At 39.4% G+C, this 23466-nt stretch overlaps 1 protein-coding gene across 1 annotated transcript in view; it reads left to right on the top strand.

The window, feature by feature from the left end:
• VWA8 (von Willebrand factor A domain containing 8) overlaps positions 1-23466 on the top strand; it is a 365156-nt gene that overhangs the window by 157247 nt on the left and 184443 nt on the right. Inside the window, exon 21 of the mRNA XM_056109482.1 lies at positions 8699-8775. Within this exon, the coding sequence (XP_055965457.1) occupies positions 8699-8775 (77 nt within the window). The remainder of the gene's footprint in view (positions 1-8698; positions 8776-23466) is intronic.

Below are 23466 nucleotides of genomic sequence, written 5' to 3'. Positions count from 1 at the left end.
ATGACAATGAATAGAAGCCTTGTAAGTGTGCTTTAAAGTCATGTTTGCCAGTTGAAATGTTTGTTATCTCATCTGATTTCTACATACTGTCTGTTGCTCTACTATAGGGAGCCCACTTAAGCAAATGTTTAGGGATATTTACTTCAATTTTAACAATTTTATCCTTTTTTATATAAATAGTGCATATTCTTTAAGATAATTTTGAAAATAGGAGATTTCCAGTGATCAAACAGCAACAGATTTTGGTGGTTGTTATAAATCCTATAAGAATATAAAATATAAAATTCTGAGATGGAGAGATAGTGTAGAGAGGGTAAGGAGATTGCCTTGCATGTGGTCGACTCAGCTTCGATTCTGAACCCTTTCAGGAGCTGAACACTTTCTGAACTCTTTACACAGAGCTAATATTAAGTCCTGAGCATCACTGGTATGTCCCCAAAGCAAATTTTTAAAAATCTTAAAAATCTTATTCACTGTCATTGTCCTCCCATTTTTCATCAATTTGCTCAAGCAGGCCCAGTAACATCTCCATTGTGACACTTGTTTGGCATATCAAATATATCACGGGTAGCTTGCCAGACTTTGCCGTGTGGGCGATATACTCTTGGCAACTTGCCGGGCTCTCCGAGAGGGACGGAGGAATCGAACCTGGATCGGCCGGGTTGGCCATGTATAAGGCAAACTCCCTACCCGCTGTGCTATCGCACCAGCCCATAAATATTATTAGACTCGGACAATACTCAGAGTTCATCATAGCTAGGCCTTCTTTATTCAAATGAGCAAAACTTAAGAGCAGATAGTGGCCAAAGCCTCTCACTGAGAGGGATGAATTGTGGATCATGCCAGGTATCCTCACTGCTAGCTTACTGTTTCCTGGTGTATTCAGCAAGAAATTAGAAAGTTCAGCACTTCATGGAAATTTTAAGGTGGGGGGCGGGCGGGGAATAGCAGTTGCAGATTGTTTCTCATGGCTTAAAAGTAGTGTTTGTTTATTTTGCTCTCTCCGCTGTTGTTATTTTATAAGTGATATTTTTATAGTTGATCTTCTAAAACTAGAAATTAGGACACTATCTAAAAGACTCTCTAATTGCTGTATGAACCGATCAAGCTCTATAAAAATCACTAAAGAATTCAGGGGAACTGAAAGGAAGGCCCAGAGCTGAGGCAGTCTGAGAGCACGAGGGTGAGCTCAACACTATTGGTGGCTGACTCCTCCCTGCTTCACTGAGTCTGTCTAAAAATTACTGCAGAAGAGGAAATACAGGGTAACATCCTGACTGTCTTCCCCTGACCTCAAATACCTGAGCGGGAGTGTTCCGTGCTGCTCCAGCTGATAACCTTGGACTGGCTGATCTTGGCTTCTTGACTTCAGTTCTAAACTTGGTTGCATATCCATCCAGGAGGTTACCTCCTGGAATTCTGTGTTGCAATATGGAAAAAGAGAAAACAGCCCAATCTGTTGTGTCAGAATGGATGTGACTTGAAAAGCCCACTTGTGCTTAGTTCTGAACTATTAGAAATTAAATTGGACTCTCTCCATGACAGGCGCATTGTCTCCCACCCAGAGATGACTTGATTAAACTAGTGATTCAGCACTCATCTTGCTTTAATTCTGTGATTTTCTTTTTTCCTATCAAAAGAGCAAAACTTAACTAGAAAACGGTTCCCCTGCTCCCACCCTTTAGTTTTTGGGCCACAGATGGTAGTGCTGGGGGCTACTCCCAATTGTGTGCTTGTTGGGTGTACCTGGAGTTGCTTTGGGGGACCACAAGGTGCTGGGACTCCCACGATGATGCTTTAGATATGATCAGCCACTGGACCCTTTTCCTTGGCCTCCACGGAAGAGATTTTTTTTTTATCTCCTTCACAAACGCATATCCCATACTTTGTTTTTCTTTCCTCATTTCCTCAGATATTAATGATTATTACTTGAAGGTTATATGTGAGTCGTGGGAGATAAGAACAGTAGCAAGGATCTGATTCTGTCCTCAAGAAGCTTGTCTTCTCTCCAAGGCAGCTAATGCGTTATTAGAGGGTGGCGTGGTCCTTGCTGTAAGGGACAGTGGTTTAGAAAACAGAGGGAGGAAAACTAGGCTGGTGTTCAGAGTTAGAGGAGAGAATACAGTGCAAGAGTGCCAGAACTTGACTGAAGCAGGACGTTTCATTAGAGCAAGAGGTATGTATGGAAGATGACTAATGGCAGAGGGTGAATAAGCCATTCTAGTCAGAACAAGCCGTGTGCAAAGAGAGAATACAAAGATTCCAGAGAAAATTGACTGGCTAGGAACAGGTTTGAGTGAGACTTGCAGAGGAGTAAGCATGAGAGTTTGACAGCTCAAAGCCTTCACTTCCCCCCCAGTCGCCTTCAGTCCCCATCACCTCATGGTCCCCAAGCACAGGAGCATTTTCAGGATTAACTTCTGAGTCTGAGCACTGAGCAAGACGTAGTTCCTGAGCACTGCTGGGTGTGCCCCAAAAACAGACTCGCAGAGGTTTCATGTACAAGTTTTTCCCTTTATTTGTTGTATGAGGATCCTTCAAAGCCAGTTGTTTATCCCTCAACATTTTCACCCCAGATCAATTGCTCCTAGTCGCAATCCCATTTTCAAACTGATTTTCTTCCACCTTCTCTTGTTCCTCTTTATCCCTTCCCTCCTGCCCTTCTCCTTGCTCCTCCTCCCCACTCATGAGTCATGGATAGTGTCCCAACTTCTGTATCATTTTTTTTCTTGTTCAGGAAGACAAATTTAGAAGACCCTTCTCTTTAAAGGATGTAACTGCATAGCACTCTGAGGCAATGGGCTAACTAAAATAAGAAACCTGCGGAAGTTACAAGGATTCCCGAATCCTTCAAGGTTCTTCAAATCACATTCCCTGCCCTTTTCTCTCGCAGAAACAGGAAGCATGTTTATTTCCTATGCTCTGGTGATGCCTATCTCTGGGACTTACCACACTCTTGAATTCCACTATCTCTATCATCGGAAGGTTGCCTGGTGCTGACCCCTGGGAAGGTCCCCAGAACCTCGTCACAGACAGCCCTGTGAGACTGGATTGCAGATAACGCAAACACCAGTCTCACGCAACACTTGTAGTTTGTAGGATTTCCCGTTCCTTAGGCTCTTTCTCCCTTTTTAAATTTTCACTCACTAACATCTTCAGTAAAAGCTAATGTTGATGTAAAAACAATTTCATACTAATTTTTATTCATAGATACCACATGTGTATACAGGAATAATGACTGGTGGGTAAATACTACATAGAAACATTTTTTTTAAGTAACATTTTTTGTTTTGGCAGTTGTGTATTAGGTGATTTTTGTTTTCTAAATTTCCTGGTGAGGAAAATGAGTGTATGTGTGGCTTATATAGTGAAAAAAATCAGCTTCTTTTTATGTGTTTCTTCAATTAAAGTCATCATGAGTATTATCTGATATTATTTCACTTAACGTCACCGTGAGGATTTTCTGTGCTTGGTGAAAACTCTGAGTAGAAAGAGCAGCTCATGATCACTGTTTCGCTTTGCTCAGGATATTTACAGAAATTCTTTCCCAGTTACACTTTTAGCATTTCCTCGAAGGAACTATCAAAGCTTTTAAAATTAAATTAGAAAACAAATAAATAAAATAAAGTGAAGTCGGAAATGACCTCACAAGATCACTGTTTGATAAAAATAACTAAACAAAGTGCAGCCAGTTTGCTGGGAGTGCAGAGATGGAAGAGCCAATAGCAGCCCCCTCCCCCTCTCCCCCAACTCCCTCCTCCCCTCTCTTCCCATCCCCTCCTCCCCCAGCCAGATGAAGCCTGAGCTTGAGCAGTGGCAGTGAATGGAGGACTGGAGTTGCAGGCATGGGAAGCAGATATGTCAAAGTAAACATACCCAAAATTAAACTGTCTTAAAAAAAAAAAAAACCTTGAGTTTCCTCCCCTGCCCAACACTTTTCTTTACTTTTCTTTTTTTTTTTCTTTTTGGGTCACAACTGGCGATGCACAGGGGTTACTCCTGGTTCTGCACTCAGGAATATACTCCTGGAAGTGCTCAGGGGACCATATGGGATGCTGGGAATCGAACCCGGGTCAGCCGCATGCAAGGCAAACGCCCTACCCGCTGTGCTATCTCTCCAGCCCCCCCCCCCAACACTTTTCTTGCCTATTTCTTTCCTAGCTCAGCCAGTGGCATTCTGTTACCATGTACTTCCACCCTGTTGCTCAAGACAGAACCTTTGACTTCATCTCCTTATTCCTACATCCAGTCCATTACCAGTTCATCACTTGCACCTCTGACAATTGGAGTTCACAGAAGAATAGATAAGAGAGACCCTATCGTGCATAAATTTCTTAGACCACTGCTTTTTAGTTTAAGCCACTGATTTTCAACCTTCTCATATCTATATACTGGCACTGATCTATGGAGAGGTGGTTGAAAACCACTAGTTGAAGACATGGTTATGTCTGACCTGAACTTGGTCCTGTTTCCTTCCATCCTGTACTTAGTTGCTATCCTCACTTTCTCTGCCTGCCTGCCTGCCTGCCTGCCTGCCTGCCTTCCTTCCTTTCTTCCTTCCCGCTCCCTCTTTACCACCCTCTGTTCTGCACTCTCCTTCTCTTTCCCTCCCTCCCTCCCTCCCTCCCTCCCTCCCTCCCACCTTCCCTCCTTCCTTCCATTCTACTGTTGTGCTCACACTCATTTTGGTTGTATTACCCACTAGCAATTACACAATTGGCTGTGGTGTTCACCAGGAGTCACACATTTCGGTTGCAGTGCTCTAGAGATCTCATGCTTTGTTGTGGCATCCACAGTGCCGTCTTGATCCCCACTTTACTGATGAGCCTGGGCCCTCTTCCTGGATTTTGTTAGGAGTTTCTCGTTGCTTTCCATCGCTTTCATTTTTGCTCTCTTCCAGAACATTTCACCTGAGTAATTTTCCAACATGCAAAATATGATTTGATACTCCTCTATTTTGGTGGCTTCCTCTGTGCTTTTAGGAAGTGACCCAAACTCTTTTAAGAGTTTCCCAGGACTTGCCCTTGGAAATACCAGGCTCTTCTTAAAATTTCAGTCTTGTTTCATACTAGTCCCTTCCTCCCTCCTCTGTAGCCTGACTTCCTCAGGCCTACTAGCCATATCTTCGGCCTACTGTTACTCACAAATTTTTATATATACTATTTGTATCTGAAACACTCCCCTGACCTCTGTTTACTCTTAAATCTCTAGATATTTCAGCTTAACATTTAATCTGGGTAGTATCCTTCCCCTGAGGTTAAATCTTCAGGCGTCTTGTGTACCCTGCATTATGTTATTAAACAACCTGAGTTTCTTACAACATTGTAAATTACAAGTGTGGATAACAGTAATAACTGTTTTATAACTATTATATTCTATTCAACTAATACCTAACTAGTACCAATATCTAGTACCTAATACTATATGCTAAAACGATTGTTGAATGAAACGTGGAGGGGAGGGAGGTAGAGGATGTTGACTCTTTTTTAAGTAAAATACATGTTAGGTCATTTGTATAACTTGTCTCGGTTTTTGCAAGCCTATAACTTATCAAAGTTTCCATCCTTGTTCTAATAACATTGTCACAATATTTGTATACTAGAGCATGTACCCCCTTTCTACTATATTCCAGATTCTCCGTATCTATTCATACATTGGACAAATATTTGTTGAATGTATTTTGGGGATCAGGCTCTGGCTAGTACACATTGTGAATATTTAAGCATGCATTGTGTTGGGCTATGAGAACATGGACATAAACAGTCCTGGGTCTGTATCTCTGGTGATTGTAGTTCACAGAACAGTAGCGAAGAGAGGCATTAAGTCAGCGTGCATAAGTTTTATGCTTGGAAAGGGAAAATACAGGTTCGTAAAGAAGATGAGGGAATTCAGAGGTATTTTGGTCCTTCAGATGATTAAAATTAGTTTTGTGAGATGAAGAAAGGAGCTTTGTGAGACAGTGACTTGTGGTGAAAAGAATAAGAATTGCTGGAAATTCCTTGAGAAGAATTTGCAAATGCAACCCCCTGAAATAGCCAAGAGCTTGGAATATTTAAATGTGTAGGCAGTTGAGAGTGACTGGCACATAATTTATAAAGAGAGAGAATGGCATAGGTTGGCTAAGGAGACAGGTAAATCATGTAGAGTCTTATAGGTCAGGGTGAATTTTCAAATTCTTAATGTAGTGAGAGGTTATTGAATAGATTTGATCGGGAGATTTGCATGACCAAATTTATCCGATAAGCAGATTACTCAGATTGCAATGTGGAAAATACATTTAATATAGCACAAATCAATGTGGAGAATTTAGTTGTGAAACCATTACAGTCACACCTCAGTATTCTTAAGTGTGGCTATCTGGTTATCTTCCTCCCCGGGATAGTTGAGAAATAGCCACACGTGAAAATCATACAAATGAGGGGTCATGATCAGGAAAAGGTGAGAAACACTGATCTAAATTTTTCCACTCAGTGTATGGTACGGAGACCGGCAGTACTGGTGTCACCTGGGAACTTCTTTGAAATACAGAATTTCAGGTGCCCCTCCAAAACCCAGTGGATTAATCTTTGTTTTAATAATATCTCAAAAACAATTTATTCAGCAGAACTTGAGAAGCACTATTATTCTAGATAATGTAAGAACTTCCCTTTGCCTTAAAATGGTTTCAGGGATATTTGTCTGGTTTAAGAAACATTTTGCAAATAGAAATGTGAAGGACTCAGTCTGAATAGACTGAGAGGGAGCTGAGGTGAATTCATTTAAAAACAGCTATGTGCCTACTGTGCGCCACTGCTGTACACAGTGGGGACACAGTGCTGAACAAAACAAGCTCTTCCAGGAGCTCACATTTCTAGTGAGGGGATAAGGACAATAGGCAAATCGATCATGTAAATGATAATAGGAAAAGAGAATATTAGCACTTGATGTCCCTCCCCAAAATTCTTTCCTTTTTTTTTTTCCGGTGAAGGGAGTGGGGATTTGGGGAGTATTGAACCATCCCTAGTTGTGTTCAGGGTTTACTCCTGGTTCTGTGCTCTGAGCTCACACCCTTCCTATCATTTTGTTAAAGGAATTACCTCGAGTAGATTTTTGTTTCTTTTTATTCTTCCATATCTATTAGCAAGTCATGTCAACCTTAAGGTAAAAGGTAAAGGCCCTCCCGTTGATCGTAGATTTGCTCGAGCGGGCCCAGTAACGTCTCCATTGGAGACTTTGTTGTTACTGTGTCTGGTATATTGAATACGTCACGGGGAGCTTGCCAGGCTCTGCCGTGCGGGCGAGACACTCTCGGGCTGGAGCGATAGCATGTCAACCTTACCTGCAAAAAATAAGTTGGAATCCATGCTCATCCATTTATATCCACTAATGCAGCCTACAAGCTCTCACCTGAACTCTTGCAATAGTATTTCAATGGGTTTTCACTTTCTATCCTAGCCCCTTCCTTGCAGATCACTCTAAATTTAAACCAATGTTAACTCTGTGATTTGTATACATTCACATCAGTTCTTTGCTGAAAATGCTCTAATTTTTCACTATCACAATTAGAGCAAAACTCACTCTTCGTCTGGGTTCAATCAGACCTTGATTAATGCCTTAAGTCTTCATTATATGTATTCTCTTTTTCCTCACAATACCCGAACACTGGCTGTTCCTTAAATACCGTAAGCTTCTTCCCACTTAGAGAATCAGCCATAGAAACTCTTCTCCTGGAATACCCCTTTTCATAATCTCCATGGCACCCTTTTCAAGCATAGGCCCAGGAAGATGGGGAGTGTAGAGTTCCTTCGTCCCCTAAGCACCCACAAACCAGGTTTATAAATAAAGCCAAGGGCAGCTCCCTGGGTGGGGCCCCTAACCTAATATTCGATCATTTACATGAGCAGGTGAGCTGCCTGCAGTCTCTGAGCCTTCCCAGGAAAGCCTGCAGAATGCAGCAGGGGGGGCGGGGGGGGACGGGGGACAGAGATCCTGATGCACAGCACCTAGAGGGGAAACAGGCAAGGCACAAGGACCTGTCAGTGGGTTTTAGCCACTAGTTTTGGTAGAAAACCTGCAGCAAAGTCCCCCTTTCTTCCTGCGCTTGGGGATCTTGCCTAGATCAGAGTGGATGGATTCCATTTATAACAGTCTGTCTCCTACAAAAAATAGCATCAGCGGGTGGTAAGGAAAAGAGGGCATTTCTAGGAAGAGCACATGTAGAGATGTATTACTGAACCATGCTTACAATTTTAGGTTTCTTTGGTTTTGGAGGACTGGACAGTGGGATAAAAAGAGAAGAAATAAGCATTTGATTCAGAGAAGTGCAGTTTTCCATACAATATTTCTCTAACTGTAAATCATAGTTCTAGACAACTGATTAGAAAAATCCTTATATACTTTTTAATCATTTTTTATGTTTTTCTTCAAAGCATACATTGTTAATCTGTTGTCATGTCCAAATTTCAGTGTAAAATTATGTAACAGAAAATTATAGAAGGCTGAAAATAAGATTTTCATTTCAAGTATGGAAAGCTTAAAAGATATGCTATGTGTGAACACATAGGTGTGTCCTGATTATAGTAAGCTAAAGTAGTACAGCTTTGAAGAAGTCAGAGGTTTTACTTTGAAAACCTTTGAGTGGTTTTGCTAAGAAAATACTCTGTTTTGTTTTTTCTCCAAAGAAGCTTCTTTTTGAATAATGCTTTCTTTGTAATTACAGGGTGTCGGAAAGAACAAGGTTGTTGATAGATTCCTTCACTTACTCAACAGACCCCGAGAATATATCCAACTTCACAGGTAAGAGAGTAAGACCCACAGCCTCTGAAGACCAGGTTTAATCATTCCCCAGTATAATTTTAAAACATTTTCTTAAAGACCCATTTTGTAAACCAGGTTCATTTCTGTTCTGGTATTCTCTTTTCTCCTTAAAGGATAGTAGGATCAAGGAAAATTCATTTTTAAAATGACTTAACTTTTTATAAATATGAGTCAATAAAAATTTTTGTGGACTGAGAGTGATGAACATTACATTCTAAGATCATGAGCTGGAGAGATAGCACAGCAGGTTGGTCGCTTGCCTTGCACACATGTGGCCCGTAGCATTCCATATGGTCCTCAAAGCACCTCCAGGACTAACCCCTCCGCTCAGAACCAGGAGTAAGCCCTGAGCACAGCTAAGTGTGGCCCCCAAACAAAAGCACAACAAAACCAAAAAAGTGGAGTTCATTTATGTAATGGTTCTCAAAAGAGGAGAAAAATATGTAAAGGCTGAACCCTCTCTAGCAGGAAGCTAAAATGGTGCTTCACAAGGAAGCAACTTCTTGAACCTCAGGTATGACATAGGGAACTCAAAAATATAAAGTTGTGACTCTGACATATCAGGTCCATGGAACTGCAAAAGAGCTGGCTGTGGCAGTCAGCCCAACCCACCCGTTATACACCAGATGGAAGGAGGACAGCCCCTAGAGGGAGGATGAGTATGAAAAGATAAAACAGACAAAGACAAGACAGAAAAAGACAACCAATGGCTCGGGGAGTCTCTGCAGGGAGAAGACTATTGCATTCAGAACTACCCAGTTCTGTAGTCAGAGTCCAAGAGTTTATCATTTAATACTGTCCTTCGCCTTGCTTTGTTTCTTTACAGACCACAAATGAATGAAATCATTCAGTATTTGTCCTTTTCGCTCTGTTGAGCCTTTGCTTTTAACCCTTTTTATCTCTGCAGTTAAGTCTATCTTCGAGATTCTCCTTAGATATGATTTTTCATCTCTCTAAAAGAAGTGAGAAAGGTTATTTCCAATATCTTTAATATTTTGGGGCAGGCAAAAAGATGATAGTATTTAAGGTGCCTTAGAAAGTATATCATGCTTTACCTGCTGCCTAGGATGTCATTTAAAGAAACCTTTGCTATAAAGTAACATATGCTCTATACAAGTAAAGAATTCCATGTCTCTTATTTATAAGCCATAGTAATTTTTACACTGGCTGCCTAAATATATAGATATGTTATCTCTGAAAAAAATCTTTCCAAATTAAAAAGGTAGTAGTTTTCCAAGTCATAAATTTTTAGTATTTTTGTTTATAGCTCCCATTGCTATATTATTGACGATAGTAACATAAATAAAATATTTTCTTTAAAAGGGACCCTGACTCCATTTAGCATTATTTAATACTAATAAGTAAAAGTATGTAACATTAATGAATTTCTACTAGTTAGACTGACATTTCCACTAATTTTAATGTTGGGCATTTTCTCTTTATTATATACAAATTTAGGGCTATAGTTGTGATAAAACTTAAATTCAAAAAATGTTTAGAGGAGCTGGAGTGATAGCACAGCGGGTAGGGCATTTTCCTTGCACACAGCCAACCCAGGTACGATTCCCAGCATCCCCTGTGGTCCCCTGAGCACCGCTAGGAGCGATTCCTGAGTGCATGAGCTAGGAGTAACCCCTGTGCACCACCAGGTGTGAGCCAAAAAGAAAAAAAAAATGCTTAGAGAAAAGCATATGTTTAGAGCCTTTCTGATCCATGGATCTTTACTTACTTACTTAAGATTTTTTTTTTAGATTTCCTTTTATGGGATCTAAATATAATGTATGTAATATTAGCATCTAAATAATCAATCATACCCGATTTATATTGTGGATGTTATTCCAACAAAATTAGTTAAGAAAGATTTAAAACATAATCTTATAAGTAAAATTTATCCCCAAATATTTAGGGAAAAATAAGCAAGAATTGTACTTTTTAGCTTTGTCCATCTTATATTTTAATAATCAGAACTCAAACCAGATAACTCATGGCTTTGATTATAATTGAAATATTGTTTTATGAGTATGATTTAGGTGACTTGAAAGATTTGTTAATCTTTCATGGTATATTCTTCAAAAAGATTATATAGCTTGCGTTTGTCAAGTGCATCTATATGTTTTCAAAATATCTTGTTAAGATAATTGGAAATGATCACCCTGGATAAGAAATCTGTGTTGAAAATAGGTAAAGGAACAAACATGATAACCTCTCAGCATCTGTATTGCAAACCCTAAAAACAGAGGAAGGGAGGAAGGGAGGTAAAGGGAGGGTTGGGGGAGGAGAGAGAGGAGAGAGGAGAGAGGGGAGAGGTGAGAGAGAGAGAGAGAGAGAGAGAGAGAGAGAGAGAGAGAACCTGCCATAGAGGCATAGATGTCGGGGGAGGTGGGTGCACAGGAGGGCAACTGGGGACATTGGTGGTGAAAAATGTACACCGATGGAAGGATGGGTGTTGGAATATTGTCTGACTGAGTATCTCACATTGATTCAATTAAAAAAATAAAGAAGAAAGAAAACGTCTTGTTAATTTGATATTATCTGACATATCAACTTCTTTAACTATACTTCCTCCTCAGGTAAAAGTATGCTTTGTATTAAAATCAGTATTAACTCCAGGGGCTTTTAGTTCCTTGTGTTATTAGAAAAATTTCCCCATTTAGTTCCTTTTGTTTAAGAAGTTGATGCACAAGAACAATCATTAACATAGTGTTTTGGTTCGACTTTGTTTTACAGTAGTGATGCCATTAGATGTTCTTCAGAGCCTCCAACTTTTTTTCTAGTAGGATTTCTTTCATGTTGAGTTTGTGTTCATAGATATTTTCATTCTCCATTTATAACATGGAGCTAGAGCGATAGCACAGCGGGTAGGGCATTCGCCTTACAAGCGGCCAACATGGCCGACCCGAGTTCGATTCCTCCGCCCCTCTCGGAGAGCCCGGCAAGCTACCGAGAGTATTCGATATGCCAGACACAGTAACAACAAAGTCTCCAATGGAGACGTTACTGGGCCCGCTCGAGCAAATCGACAATCAACGGGAGGGCCTTTACCTTTTATTTATAACATGTTTTTTCTCCCTAATCCTTTGAGATTTGTTCCATTGTTACTCCTACATGGAGTCTTTTATCATTATCATTCCGGACATAACGGTACCGTCCTCTGAAACTTTATAGGACTAAAATCACAACATCATCTTTTCTTAAAGTTCAGTAGTATTCCATTTTTGTATCTGTACCATAGTTTCTTTATTCACTCATCTGTTCTTGGACACTTGAGTTGTTTCTAGATTTTGGCTTTTGTGAATAGTGCTGCAATGAACAACATAGGACTTCAAATGTCTTTTCTAAATGAGTTTTTTGGGTTTTGAGGTAGATGCCAAGAAGCAGAATTGCCGGATCATATGGAAGCTCAATTCCCAGTTTTTAAAGAAGTATACATTTTGTTTTCCAAAAAGGCTGGGCCAATCGACATTCCCACGAGTAGTAAATGAAGGTCCCTTTGTCCCCAACATCCACACCAACACTGGTTGTTTTTATTCTTTGTGATGTGTGCTAGTCTCACTGGTATGAGTTGTTAATCTCGTTATTGTTTGGATTTTCATTTCTCTAGTGGTAAGTAATGCAGAGTACACTTTATATACCTTTTTGGCCATCTGTATGTCTTCTTTGTGGGAATTTCCATTCATCTCTTACCCCCACTTTTGATGGGGCTGGAGTTTTTTTGGGGGGAGGGGGCATGCACCAAGCAATTCTCAGGGCATACTCCTGACCCTATGCTCAGGAATTACTCCTGGTAGAGCTTGAAGGACCATATGTGGTGCCAAAGATCAAACCCAGGTCAGCCATGTGCAAGGCAAGCACCCTACTGCTCCAGTTCCAGTTATTTTTGTTTTTATAAACATCTTACCAGTGCTTTATGTAGCTTGGGTATTAACCCTTATTGTATATATCTTTTTGGATTAATTTTTTTTTTCTTGGGGCAGGTACCCATCAGTGGAATTGCGGGATCACATGGTAGTTTCAGTGTTTTGAGAAGTCTTCATAGTGTTTTCCATAGAGGTTGACCCAGATTTTAATCCCACCAATAATGGAAGGCTCCTTTTCCCCTACCTGCTCTCACTAAGTGTTTGAGGCTTATTTAAAAGAGGCCATTCCCACTGGTGTGAGATAAGATTTCATTTTCATTTTTTTCCCCTTTATTGTATTTTATTTTTTTTTAAAGTTGTAGATTTACAATTTTTTGTGCTTTGGTTTCAATTATACAATGATCAGACACCCATCCCTCCACCAGTGCCCATTTTCCACCACCATGGATAATATCCCTCCCACCCCCATCCCCCCATCCCCCCTGTCTCTGTGGCAGGGCAATCCCCTGTGTTCCCTCTTTCCTTTTGGGTGTTGTGGTCTGCAAAAGAGGCATTGAGTGGCAGACATGTTCAGTCCATAGTCTACTTTCGACATGCATCTCCCCTCCTGGGAGGATCCTCCAAACATCCCTTATTTGGTGCTCCCCTCTCTATCTGAACTGCCCTTTCCTCCAGGATACCCGGCTGGCCTCTAAGTTATGGAGTAATCCTCCTGGTGCTGATCTCAGCTATTCTTGGGTATTACTCTCATACTTTGTTACTTTATATCCCCCAGATGAATGCAATCTTTCTATGTCTATCCCTCTCTTTCTGACTCATTTCGCTTAGCATGATACTTTCCATATTGTACCACTTGTATGTAAATTTCATGACTTCATCTTTTCTAAGAGCTACATAGTACTCCATTGTGTAGATGTACCAAAGTTTCTTTAACCAGTCATCTGTTCTTGGGCACTCAGGTTTCTTCCAGTTTCTGGCTATTGTAAAGAGTGCTGCAAGATTTCATTTTCATTTTGATTTCTCTGATAATCAGTGATGATAAGCACTTTTTCATGTATTTGTTAAATCTGTCTTCTATGGAGGACTATCTATTCAGCTCTTCTCTTTGTTTGTTTTGTTTTTTGTTTGTTTTGGAACCACTCTAGCAGTGTATAGGAATTACTCCTGGTTCTGTGTTCAGGGATCATTCCTGGCAGTTCTCTGAGGACCATATGCAGTGCCCAGGGTTCATGGGCAAGGCAAGTGTCTTAGCCCTTATACTATTCCTCCAGATCCTCTTGCCATTTTAATGGAGTATTTTTTTTGTTATTTTGTCACTGCTTTATATATCTTGGATATTAGCCCTTTGTCAGATGTGTGATGTACAAATAATTTTCCCCATGCAGCAAGTTTTTTCTCTATTTGAACCATCATTTCTTTGACCATGCAGAAAATTCTTATTTTGATGTGCTTCTCTTCGTTAGTTTTTACTTGTTTTCTTTGCCAATGGCGTAGAATCTATGAAGATAATTCTGAAGTCAATAGCATATCTCCCTAGGTCTTTTTTTAAAATACATTTAATTATAAAAACCAATGAGAGAAAAGTGAAGTGTAAAGCTGTAACATCTTGAAGTAAAATAATATGGAATGAATGATGGCACATAAAGCACAATATAGTGCTTAGAAAACAAGTGTATAGTGCTAAGTGGAAACTAGACTCTTGATGGTGATTATTATATGTCCATGTTTACCTATGCAGAATTACAATGATGTACACCTGGAAATGATACTAAAGGCCAATGTTGCCTTAATAACAATGTATTTAAGAGTATAGCACCATTCAACATCCAAAGCTTTCCATACACTGCAGAAAACTTCACGTGACAGGAAAATAATTTTTGATTCCCCAAGTCCCAGAGGGTAAAGAGATAACACTGGTAGAAAATAGAAAAGGTCAAAGCTTTCTGAACTCCTATGGAAAAAGTTATTACTGAGCCATCATGATATTCTCGGCATTATTAAGAGCAATTTCAGGTGCCAACTGCCACACAAAGTGTCCTGGGTCTGCCTTCCATGTCATCTTTTCTGTTAGGAACTTGAAAAAGTGATTTTACTGCATTTTTGTCTCCAGTTGGGCAGTGTTTTTCTCACTTACAATGGCATCTATATGCAGTGCCTTCAATGCTTCTTTTGTACAATCTGAATTATGATAGCTACTCCTACTTCTCCTTGTGGATCTTTAGGTTTGTGATTATTTTTGCTCTTCTCAGAACAGTCTCCAAATCCATTTAAATTCCTTTGCTACTTTTGTTTCTTTGCTTAACTTTGTACATAATGGCTTGAATATCCAGGGACAGCTTTAAACTTTCCAAGTTGTAATGTGTATTTTTTTACTGTGAGGTCAGTACCTTCACCAGCTCTGCTTTGCAGATGAAGACATTGAGGTACAAATTGGCAAGATGGCTTGGCCCAAGGCTCACTGCTGGCTTCATACTATTGTCCTTCTCCCTGTGTCCTAACCATAGCACACTGCTGCTTCACTTTACTGTGCTCATCAAGTAGTATTTTAGTTATGACTGTACCTTGGAAGAAAGCTTGCTCAAGTACCAGCCATATCAAGATTATTAGGTAATATTGGTGGTGAGATGGGTGTTGGAATACTGAAATCTAATTATGAACAGTGTTGTAAGGGTCTATCTCACAGTTATTCAATTAAAAAGTTAAAAAAAGATTAGGTAGCCAGTTCTTAAATTCTATACTTCAGTTAGTGACTAATTCTAGGTTTTTTGTTAGTTGTTAATATTATGGAGGCCAGACCTAGTGGTGTTTGGGGAACCAGACAGCACTGAGGATTAAACCCAGGTGCTTGTTTGTACTTATAAGACCTAGACTCTACCACTCTGAGCTTTGGTTGTTTCGGTTCTTGGTCTTGTTTTGTGTAGCGCTGCATTCCCAATGTTGCTTAGCCTGATCCCAAGTGCTTTCTTTCCCAGTTATTCTTTTTCTTTTTTCCATAGTGATGCCCTTATTTAAGTTTCTGTTTTCTAGACTATCTTCCAAATCACTAAGGCTTTCCTTCTTAACCACACCTCACCTGAGGTAGATCTTCAGGGGTTCTCTTTTCCTGTTCTATCACTGAGTGACTTGTATTGCTGAGGTCTTTGGACAGCAGTCCTCGCAAACAAACACCACTTCCATTCTTGCATTGCATTGTGGGTTGCAGAGGTTGAGTCATTGTTGCAGATTCCTGAGATTACAGCTCCGAATGGGCACCATGCTCTTAGCCAATGAGAGAAAGAAGACAAGTAGCATCTTATGGGATTCTCTTTCATCATTATTTTCCAAATCATAAACTTAACAAGCTTGAGAACCACTGATGCAGTGTATATTTTTTTCTTAGTTGTTATATTCCTCCCCACTAGATAATGGCAGTATTCCCTCAAAGATTACATAATTGTGCAGTATCAAAATCTTTAAATATAATATATATATATATATATATATATACACACATATATAAGGGCTGGAACGATAGCACAGCGGTAGGGCATTTGCCTTGCATGCAGCCAACATGGCCGACCCGAGTTCGATTCCTCCGCCCCTCTCGGAGAGCCCGGCAAGCTACCGAGAGTATCTCGCCCGCACGGCAGAGCCTGGCAAGCTCCCCGTGACGTATTTGATATGCCAGACACCGTAACAACAAAGTCTCCAATGGAGACGTTACTGGGCCCGCTCGAGCAAATTGATGATCAACGGGAGGGCCTTTATAAAGGCCTTTACCTTTATATATATATATATATATCACATACCTCAATTTGTTACTCAGGTTTAAAAACTTAATATTTTTTAAAATTTGATTCTGCTTTCCTTTTTTGCAGAAATATACTATAATGATGGTAGAGTTCTCTACCTACCACCTCCAGTCTCATCTCTCCACTTGTTCAACTCAATCACCATTATCCATTTAGTTCATAAATTCTGCCTCCCCCATTTTTTTTACACTTGCAAAGAAAAATTGAGCTAACAAAACTATTTCATACTGGCTTTCATTTTTAAATGAATGATTATTCTGAGGGGGAAGAATTGTCAAAGTTTCAGTTCCTGGTTATACTAAAGATAAATTCCACGTCCTGATTGTTCCATAGCAGAGGACCTTCATCACAGCATCCCATCCTGACTCTTCAAACCTAATATACCCTTTGGGCCTCTCCATCAGGATCAGTAGTGGGTTCTTTAGAGCATCCAGATTACATGGATTGTGAAGAAGTATCTTGTGCCTGTGTGTGATACCCAAGATTTTTCCTTCATAAAGCTCTGGCATATTTTCTATTGAGCTTTATAATGTGCTGTTCTTACAAGTGAGACAGATGTAACCGTAGCCAGATTCGTCCAGTGATGGTAGGAGTGACAACTTCAGCAGAAACAGATGGCATTTGTCTGTATCTCTAAACTCTGACTGTAAAGCTGTGTTATTCACTTGGTTCACATCTTCATTAAATAAATTCTCTTGAGATGCATCAGTAATGTCATGTTTAAGAAGAACCAAAAGTCATTGTCACTATCACTGTCCTTCCATTGTTCATCGATTTGCTTGAGTAGACCCAGTAATGTCTCCATTGTGAGACTTGTTGTTACTGTGTTTGGCATATCGATACATCACGGGTAGCTTGCCAGGCTTTGCCGTGCAGGCGAGATACTCTCGGTAGCTTGCCGGGCTCTCCGAGAGGGCCGGAGGAATTGAACTCGGGTAGGCCCAGTCAGCCGCCTGCAAGGCAAACTACCCACTGTGCTATCACTCCAGCCCAAGAAAAACCAAAAGTACTTCTGGAAAATTGAAGTATTGTTTCAACATGTTTCTATCATTAATTCGGTCAACAGAAAGTAGCACCTTAACTGCAGTACTCTCCACCTAGGCCCTCTGGCAAATGGCTGAACCTGAGGAGGGGTCATAAAATCGCTGCTTTACGGCTGGTTGGTCAGGATGACTGAGTCACACTCGGTGTCTGTAGTAAGAACATTTTTATAGGACCCAGGCTTAGTGCTAGTTCTGCTTAGTTAATATCAGAATTGAATTGACATATAGGGCACTAAGTTGCTATATTCAGAGAACTATGGGTATGAAAAAAATACACATTTTCTGCTAGAAGTTCTGAAATGTAGATCTAGGGCATGCACTTTCAAATATCTGATGTCTACACAATAAAACAATTTGAGAAACACTTTTCTAACATTTAAATGCTTTCTAGGTTAGGGATTTCAGTGAGTTTTTGGCCCATTTGTTTAAAATGTAGAATGGTCCCATTCATTTATAAAAACCACTTATTGACATTGGGAAAGATGGAAATTCCCAGTCCTAATTGTAACAAAGACCTTTGTATGTCTGGTTGATGACATTGAAAAAGGCATGTTGAGTTACAGGAAAATGCAAACTTGGATTTCTGCTTGTCTTTGCATACTCGTTTTCACTGATAGCCATTAAGGCAAATATCAAAATACATTTAGGACTTGGCCTTTAACTTAACAAATAATAAAGTGTTTCAGCTCTATCAGCTCACAGTTTTCTCCAAAACATTCTTTGTTACTTTTTATTTATTTGTTTTGGGACCACACCCAGAGATACTCAGAGGTTACTCCTGGCTTTGTGCTTAAGAATCATTTCTGGCAGAGCTTGGAGAACAATGTGGGGTGCTGGGGATCAATCCAGGTCAACCGCAGGCAAGGCAAACTGTATTATCTCTTTAGGCCTTTTCTTTTTAATTAGGGGAAAAAGTTTAGTTGTAGTAGTAACAAAATTAGACCTAAAGGTGTCTTTAGATATTATTTTGATCTTCAGCTAATGTTTGCTTTCATTTCTGTAATTTTTAGAATATCTTATAAAGAAACACATTGGTTTCCAGCAGCATTTCTGAAAGTGGATGTTGGTGAATGGGGTGAGAGTGTCCGTGATGGGGAATGCATTGTTACTTAGAGAAGGTAGACTTCAGGGAGGTGCTGAGTGACATTTTTCCTGAAAAGTGGTAGTAGGCCAAGTAACCCACTGGCCTAGCATGGGTTCTGCTGTTGTCCATGTCATTCTTTTGCATGTTCCCACCTCCATCTCCTCTTCTAGATGGTGACCCTACAGGAATGGATTAGTCTATGAGCTGCCTCCATGCAGCATGCCTGTAATATAATTGATACTCAATGCATGTTTGTTAAATTAATAAACATGAATCTCTTCCTTCCCATCCATCCTTGAGGTGTTTTTAGAGTCTTCTCTCTAATGGATAGATGACTCATCCTTCATTTCCTTAAAATAAAGTTGAGACTTTTGAGCGTATTTAAGAAAACTGTCCACTCTGACTCATCCTGTCTGTTCACCTCTACTCCTCTTCATTCTGCTGTAGTTTAGATATACTTTATATTCCTTGAAATTTTCTTGTCTCCAAAATGCTTGGTTTATCTGTTTCTGTCTGAAGGGAAGTCAGCTTTACACATACCTCCCAATGAAAATCATACTCAATAACCAAAACCCTGTTCTCTAAGTCAAGTTTAATTGCCTTCTCCTTGTATCCCTACTGAACTTTGTTTTAATTTCTGTTAAATAACCATATCACACTCTGACATGAATTCTATTTAATTGTCCTCTACTTTTTGAGCTTTTGAGAGTGGGATCTCTGAATTATTCATCTTATGACCTTTCATGCCCAATAATCTGCTTTATATATGGGAGGTACATATTTATTTTAAATCTTTATGTGCTCATTTATTCTTTGTGCAAACTTCTATTGCATGTCTAAAAGGCATGATGAATGGTGATATTCACTAGTTATAATTTTTAAAAAGATACATCCCTTTGTTTATATTGGGTGCCCTATGAGAGATAGAAATATATATAATCAACTAAAAATTTTATTAAGAGTAAAGTTTTTTCTATGGAACAGTCTGCCAGGCAGAGTGAATAGAAGCAAAGAAAACCTTGCTATACAAATTATGCACTATGTGGGGGACTGCGAGTAAGTCCGTGCAGCTTCAGGGTATCTTAGGTAAGTAGCTGGCTGGAAAGCATCTGTTTCAACCAAATTATTGCTTACCTGTTATCTGCTGGTTACTCTCCTTTTTTGTTTGGTTTTGGTTTTTGGACCATACCTGGCTGTGCGTAGGGCTTACTCCTGACTCTGTGCTCAGGAATCACTCCAGGTGTAGCTGGAGTCGTGGGGGGTGCCAGGAATCAAAGATGGTTCGAATGCCTACAAGGCAAGCAAGCACCCTAGCCCCTATACTCTTTCTGCTGGTCACTTCTCTAAACATGAGTGATTGTAACCAAAGGAACAAAAGAGCTTAAAAAAAAAAAAAAGCAAACCCAGCCTTCTGGTTTGTATATTCTAGTATTATATTCTGATTAAAAGAACAAGATCGTTAAACTATAGTACATGAGATAGCAAGTGCCATGGGGGAAATGATGGGAAAAGGACTAGAAAGGTCTATAGTCAGTTGACCAGGAAAAGTCTCACTTGAGGAAGTCAGCATTTGTGTAGTACTGATTGACAGTAACTTGTTTCAACTCTTCCTCTAAAATAAACCCATTTAAAATAAATAAAAGTCTCACCTCTGTATTTAGTACTTCCTTTTTCTTTTTGGTATGGTTTTAGAAATATTCTAACATGTCAGTGGTTCCTAAATTCTATTGTGACAATATGACAAATGAACCACTCTTTTACATTTATCCTGAAAGACTAGAAGAGATTTCCCAGGAGATGAGGGGACATTTTAGTCCCCTGGTGACCTAAGCTCTTTGATTTGTCATAAAGGAGCATTTAAAGGAAATGCTGTTTTCTGAAATTTACTGATTTTATTAAGTCTTTATGATAGTAAAAAATTTTTAAAGAAAGACACCACTACTGTTATCATAAGAAAAATAGTATAAAGGCTCATTTGTTGAAATACCTGCCAGCAGAAGTTAGATAACACTGCCCATGCCACATGGTCAGCAGCATCTTGGAGCTTCTCCAGTTAGAATCTTGACATCATTCCTAACACAGTGAAAAACACAAATTGCCATTTATAGCCACTCACTTATTTAATTTTGGTTCAAGAAGTGATGTGATAGATACCAGAACAGAAAAAGCAGCCAGATGCTCAGCTTGGCTGGCAACGTCAGCTGTCTTCATCTCAACCCAGTTTCCTCAAGGTATTTGCTCGCGACAACAACTTCGTTTTGCCATTTTCTAATAGAGACTGAACTTCTGTATCGAAACAACTGAATGTGGTATCTCATACCATCAAAATTTCCATCAAATTTTAAGATAAAAAAAGATGGTAACATAATATGATTAAAGACTTGCTTTAGTCTTTTGTCCCCTAACCATTCTGACTTTTCTTTATCTTTTTGTCATTACATGACACTCGAAAATCGGTTCAAATGAACTCTTGAACTTCATATTAAAATGCTCTATGCTATTTTTCTTATGATAACAGTAGTGGTGTCTTTCTTTAAAAATTTTTTACTATCATAAAGACTTAATAAAATCAGTAAATTGCAGAAAACAGCATTTCCTTTAAACGCTCCTCAGATATTTATTTACATGATATTTTCTGATTGACTCTCATCATTAAAGTATTATCAGTTTTAAACTGGAACATTTGGAATTTTCTCTAGTAGATGAATTACCAGAAATGATAAAGTAGTAATACAGGAGTGATAGCACAGCAGATAGGGCGTTTGTCTTACACGTGGCCGACCCAGGTTCGATTCCTTCATCCCTCTCGTAGAGCCCGGCAAACTACCAAGAGTATCCCGCCCGCACGGCAAAGCCTGGCAAGCTACCCGGGACATATTCAATATTCCAAAAACAGTAACGACAGGTCTCATAATGGAGACATTTCTGGTGCCTGCTTGAGCAAATCGATGAACAATGGGAGGACAGTGCTACAATGCTACAGATTTTAGTGTATGCCAAATAATATGATATATACAAAATGCCACTTTACCAGTCATTTTTGGGTAATATTATGCAGAAGCGGCTATACAGTACAGTGGGTAAGACACTTGTCTTGCCTGCTGCAGGCCCAGGTTAGATCCCTGGTACCACATATGGCCCACCAAACCCTACCAGGAGTGATCCTGAGTGAAAAGCCTAGAGTAAGCTCTAAGTACCACTAGGTGTGGTACAAAAATGGACAAATGCATTGATGTTATTAATCAGAACAGACTTGCCTAACCCATTCCATGGAGAGCTGGTGAGAGATTAAGAAATAGTAAAGCAGGAAAGGTGCTTACCTTGCAAAAAATAAAATAAAAAACAAATTAAAATGCAGCAAGCTAGTTTAATATTTCTTGGTAATTAAAAACATATTTTAGGGGCTAGAGATATAGTGAGTGGGCAAGACCTTGTGTGTGACTGACCTGTGCTTAGTCCCCAGAACTTCATGTGGTTCTCTTGAGCCCACCAGGAGAGTGATCCCTGAGGACAGAGTCAGGAGTAAGTGCTGAGTGCCACCAGTATTGCCCCAAAACAAACAAAACAAAAAGATTATTTCACCTTTATTTTGAATTACTTTTGATATCTGATCCCACGAAAGATTTAAATCATGCTCTAACAAAATGGTACATTAATTAGTATGTAGTAATTTCACTGAAATACATTTGAATTTTATGTTTATTAATTTGTATGTATAAAAATAGTCTTATGAAAATATAAAGCTGTGGAGTGGGTTAAAATGAAAAGTGGTCACTTTTTTAAATTATCCTTTTTTGTTTCACAATGAGAGTTTAGAAAATACTTTATTCTCTAAAGATTGCCTAGTGAATATGGTATACAGCCGCCTCATACTTTGGGTTCATCTGTGAATGTATCTTTGTAATTCAGATTCAGTCAGTTTTATTCTTTAATCTGCATTGGGAAGAACATTTTTCTTTTTTCTTTTTCTTTTTTTTTTTTCCTTTTTGGTTCACACCCGGCGATGCACAGGGGTTACTCCTGGCTCTGCACTCAGGAATTACTCCTGGCAGTGCTTGGGAGACTATATGGGATGCTGGGTATTGAACCCAGGTCAGCTACATGCAAGGTAAACACCCTACCCGCTGTGCTATCGCTTCAGTCCCTGGGCAGTACATTTTTCATAGGCAGAGGATAGAGGACTTAGAGGGCCTGAAGATTAGTTTTTATTTTTGTTTGGAATGGAGGAACATTAAGATCCTACAGAGAAACTACATTATTTTAAGCTCCGCAAATGTATCAAGTCAGAAAGCTAACTTTCAGAGTAAAGATAAACTGAGTTTTAATATTGCAATTTAGTACACTCATCTTCAGAGAGTAGACAACTTATAAAACTTTCAGAATTTGTTGAAACACTTAATTATCAGCAGAGGATAGGAGGAATCCCTTGTAAATAGTATTAATGTGGTGCCAGAAGATGAAAACTCAGCACTCTTGAAATGTGTAGCTTCTATCAGAGCACTGTTTTTTTGCTCTCCCCAACAAGAACCTCCCTCTAAAGAACAAAATGTTACCTCCGTATCGACTTCCTTCCATAAATATTATTCCCCTAATGTCTTCCTTTTATGGTTTGTTAGGATTTTTTGCATCTGGACCTATTAGTGATAAGTGATTGACTACTAAGTAAACTATTTGTTCTCCAAAACAACTATTTTAGGAGTTGGAATTTTTTCAGTCACTTTGGCAGTAATAATTATTTTTATCTTACTGAAAGAACTTTCCCCTCACAGCACAGAATAGCAGTACAATGTCTCTCTCCTTTCATCTTCGTTCCTTTTGACTATAACCTTCACTCGTCCTTCACACATTTTGTTTCAGTTCCCTTTGTCAAGATCTTATCTTGGAAATTAAGAGAC

The sequence above is a fragment of the Sorex fumeus genome, unplaced genomic scaffold (assembly GCF_029834395.1).
Source record: "Sorex fumeus unplaced genomic scaffold, SorFum_2.1 ptg000008l, whole genome shotgun sequence".
NCBI classification, from domain to species: Eukaryota; Metazoa; Chordata; class Mammalia; order Eulipotyphla; family Soricidae; genus Sorex; species Sorex fumeus.
Note: the sequence above shows the minus strand (reverse complement) of the source record. Positions and strands in the feature narration are given on the sequence as shown.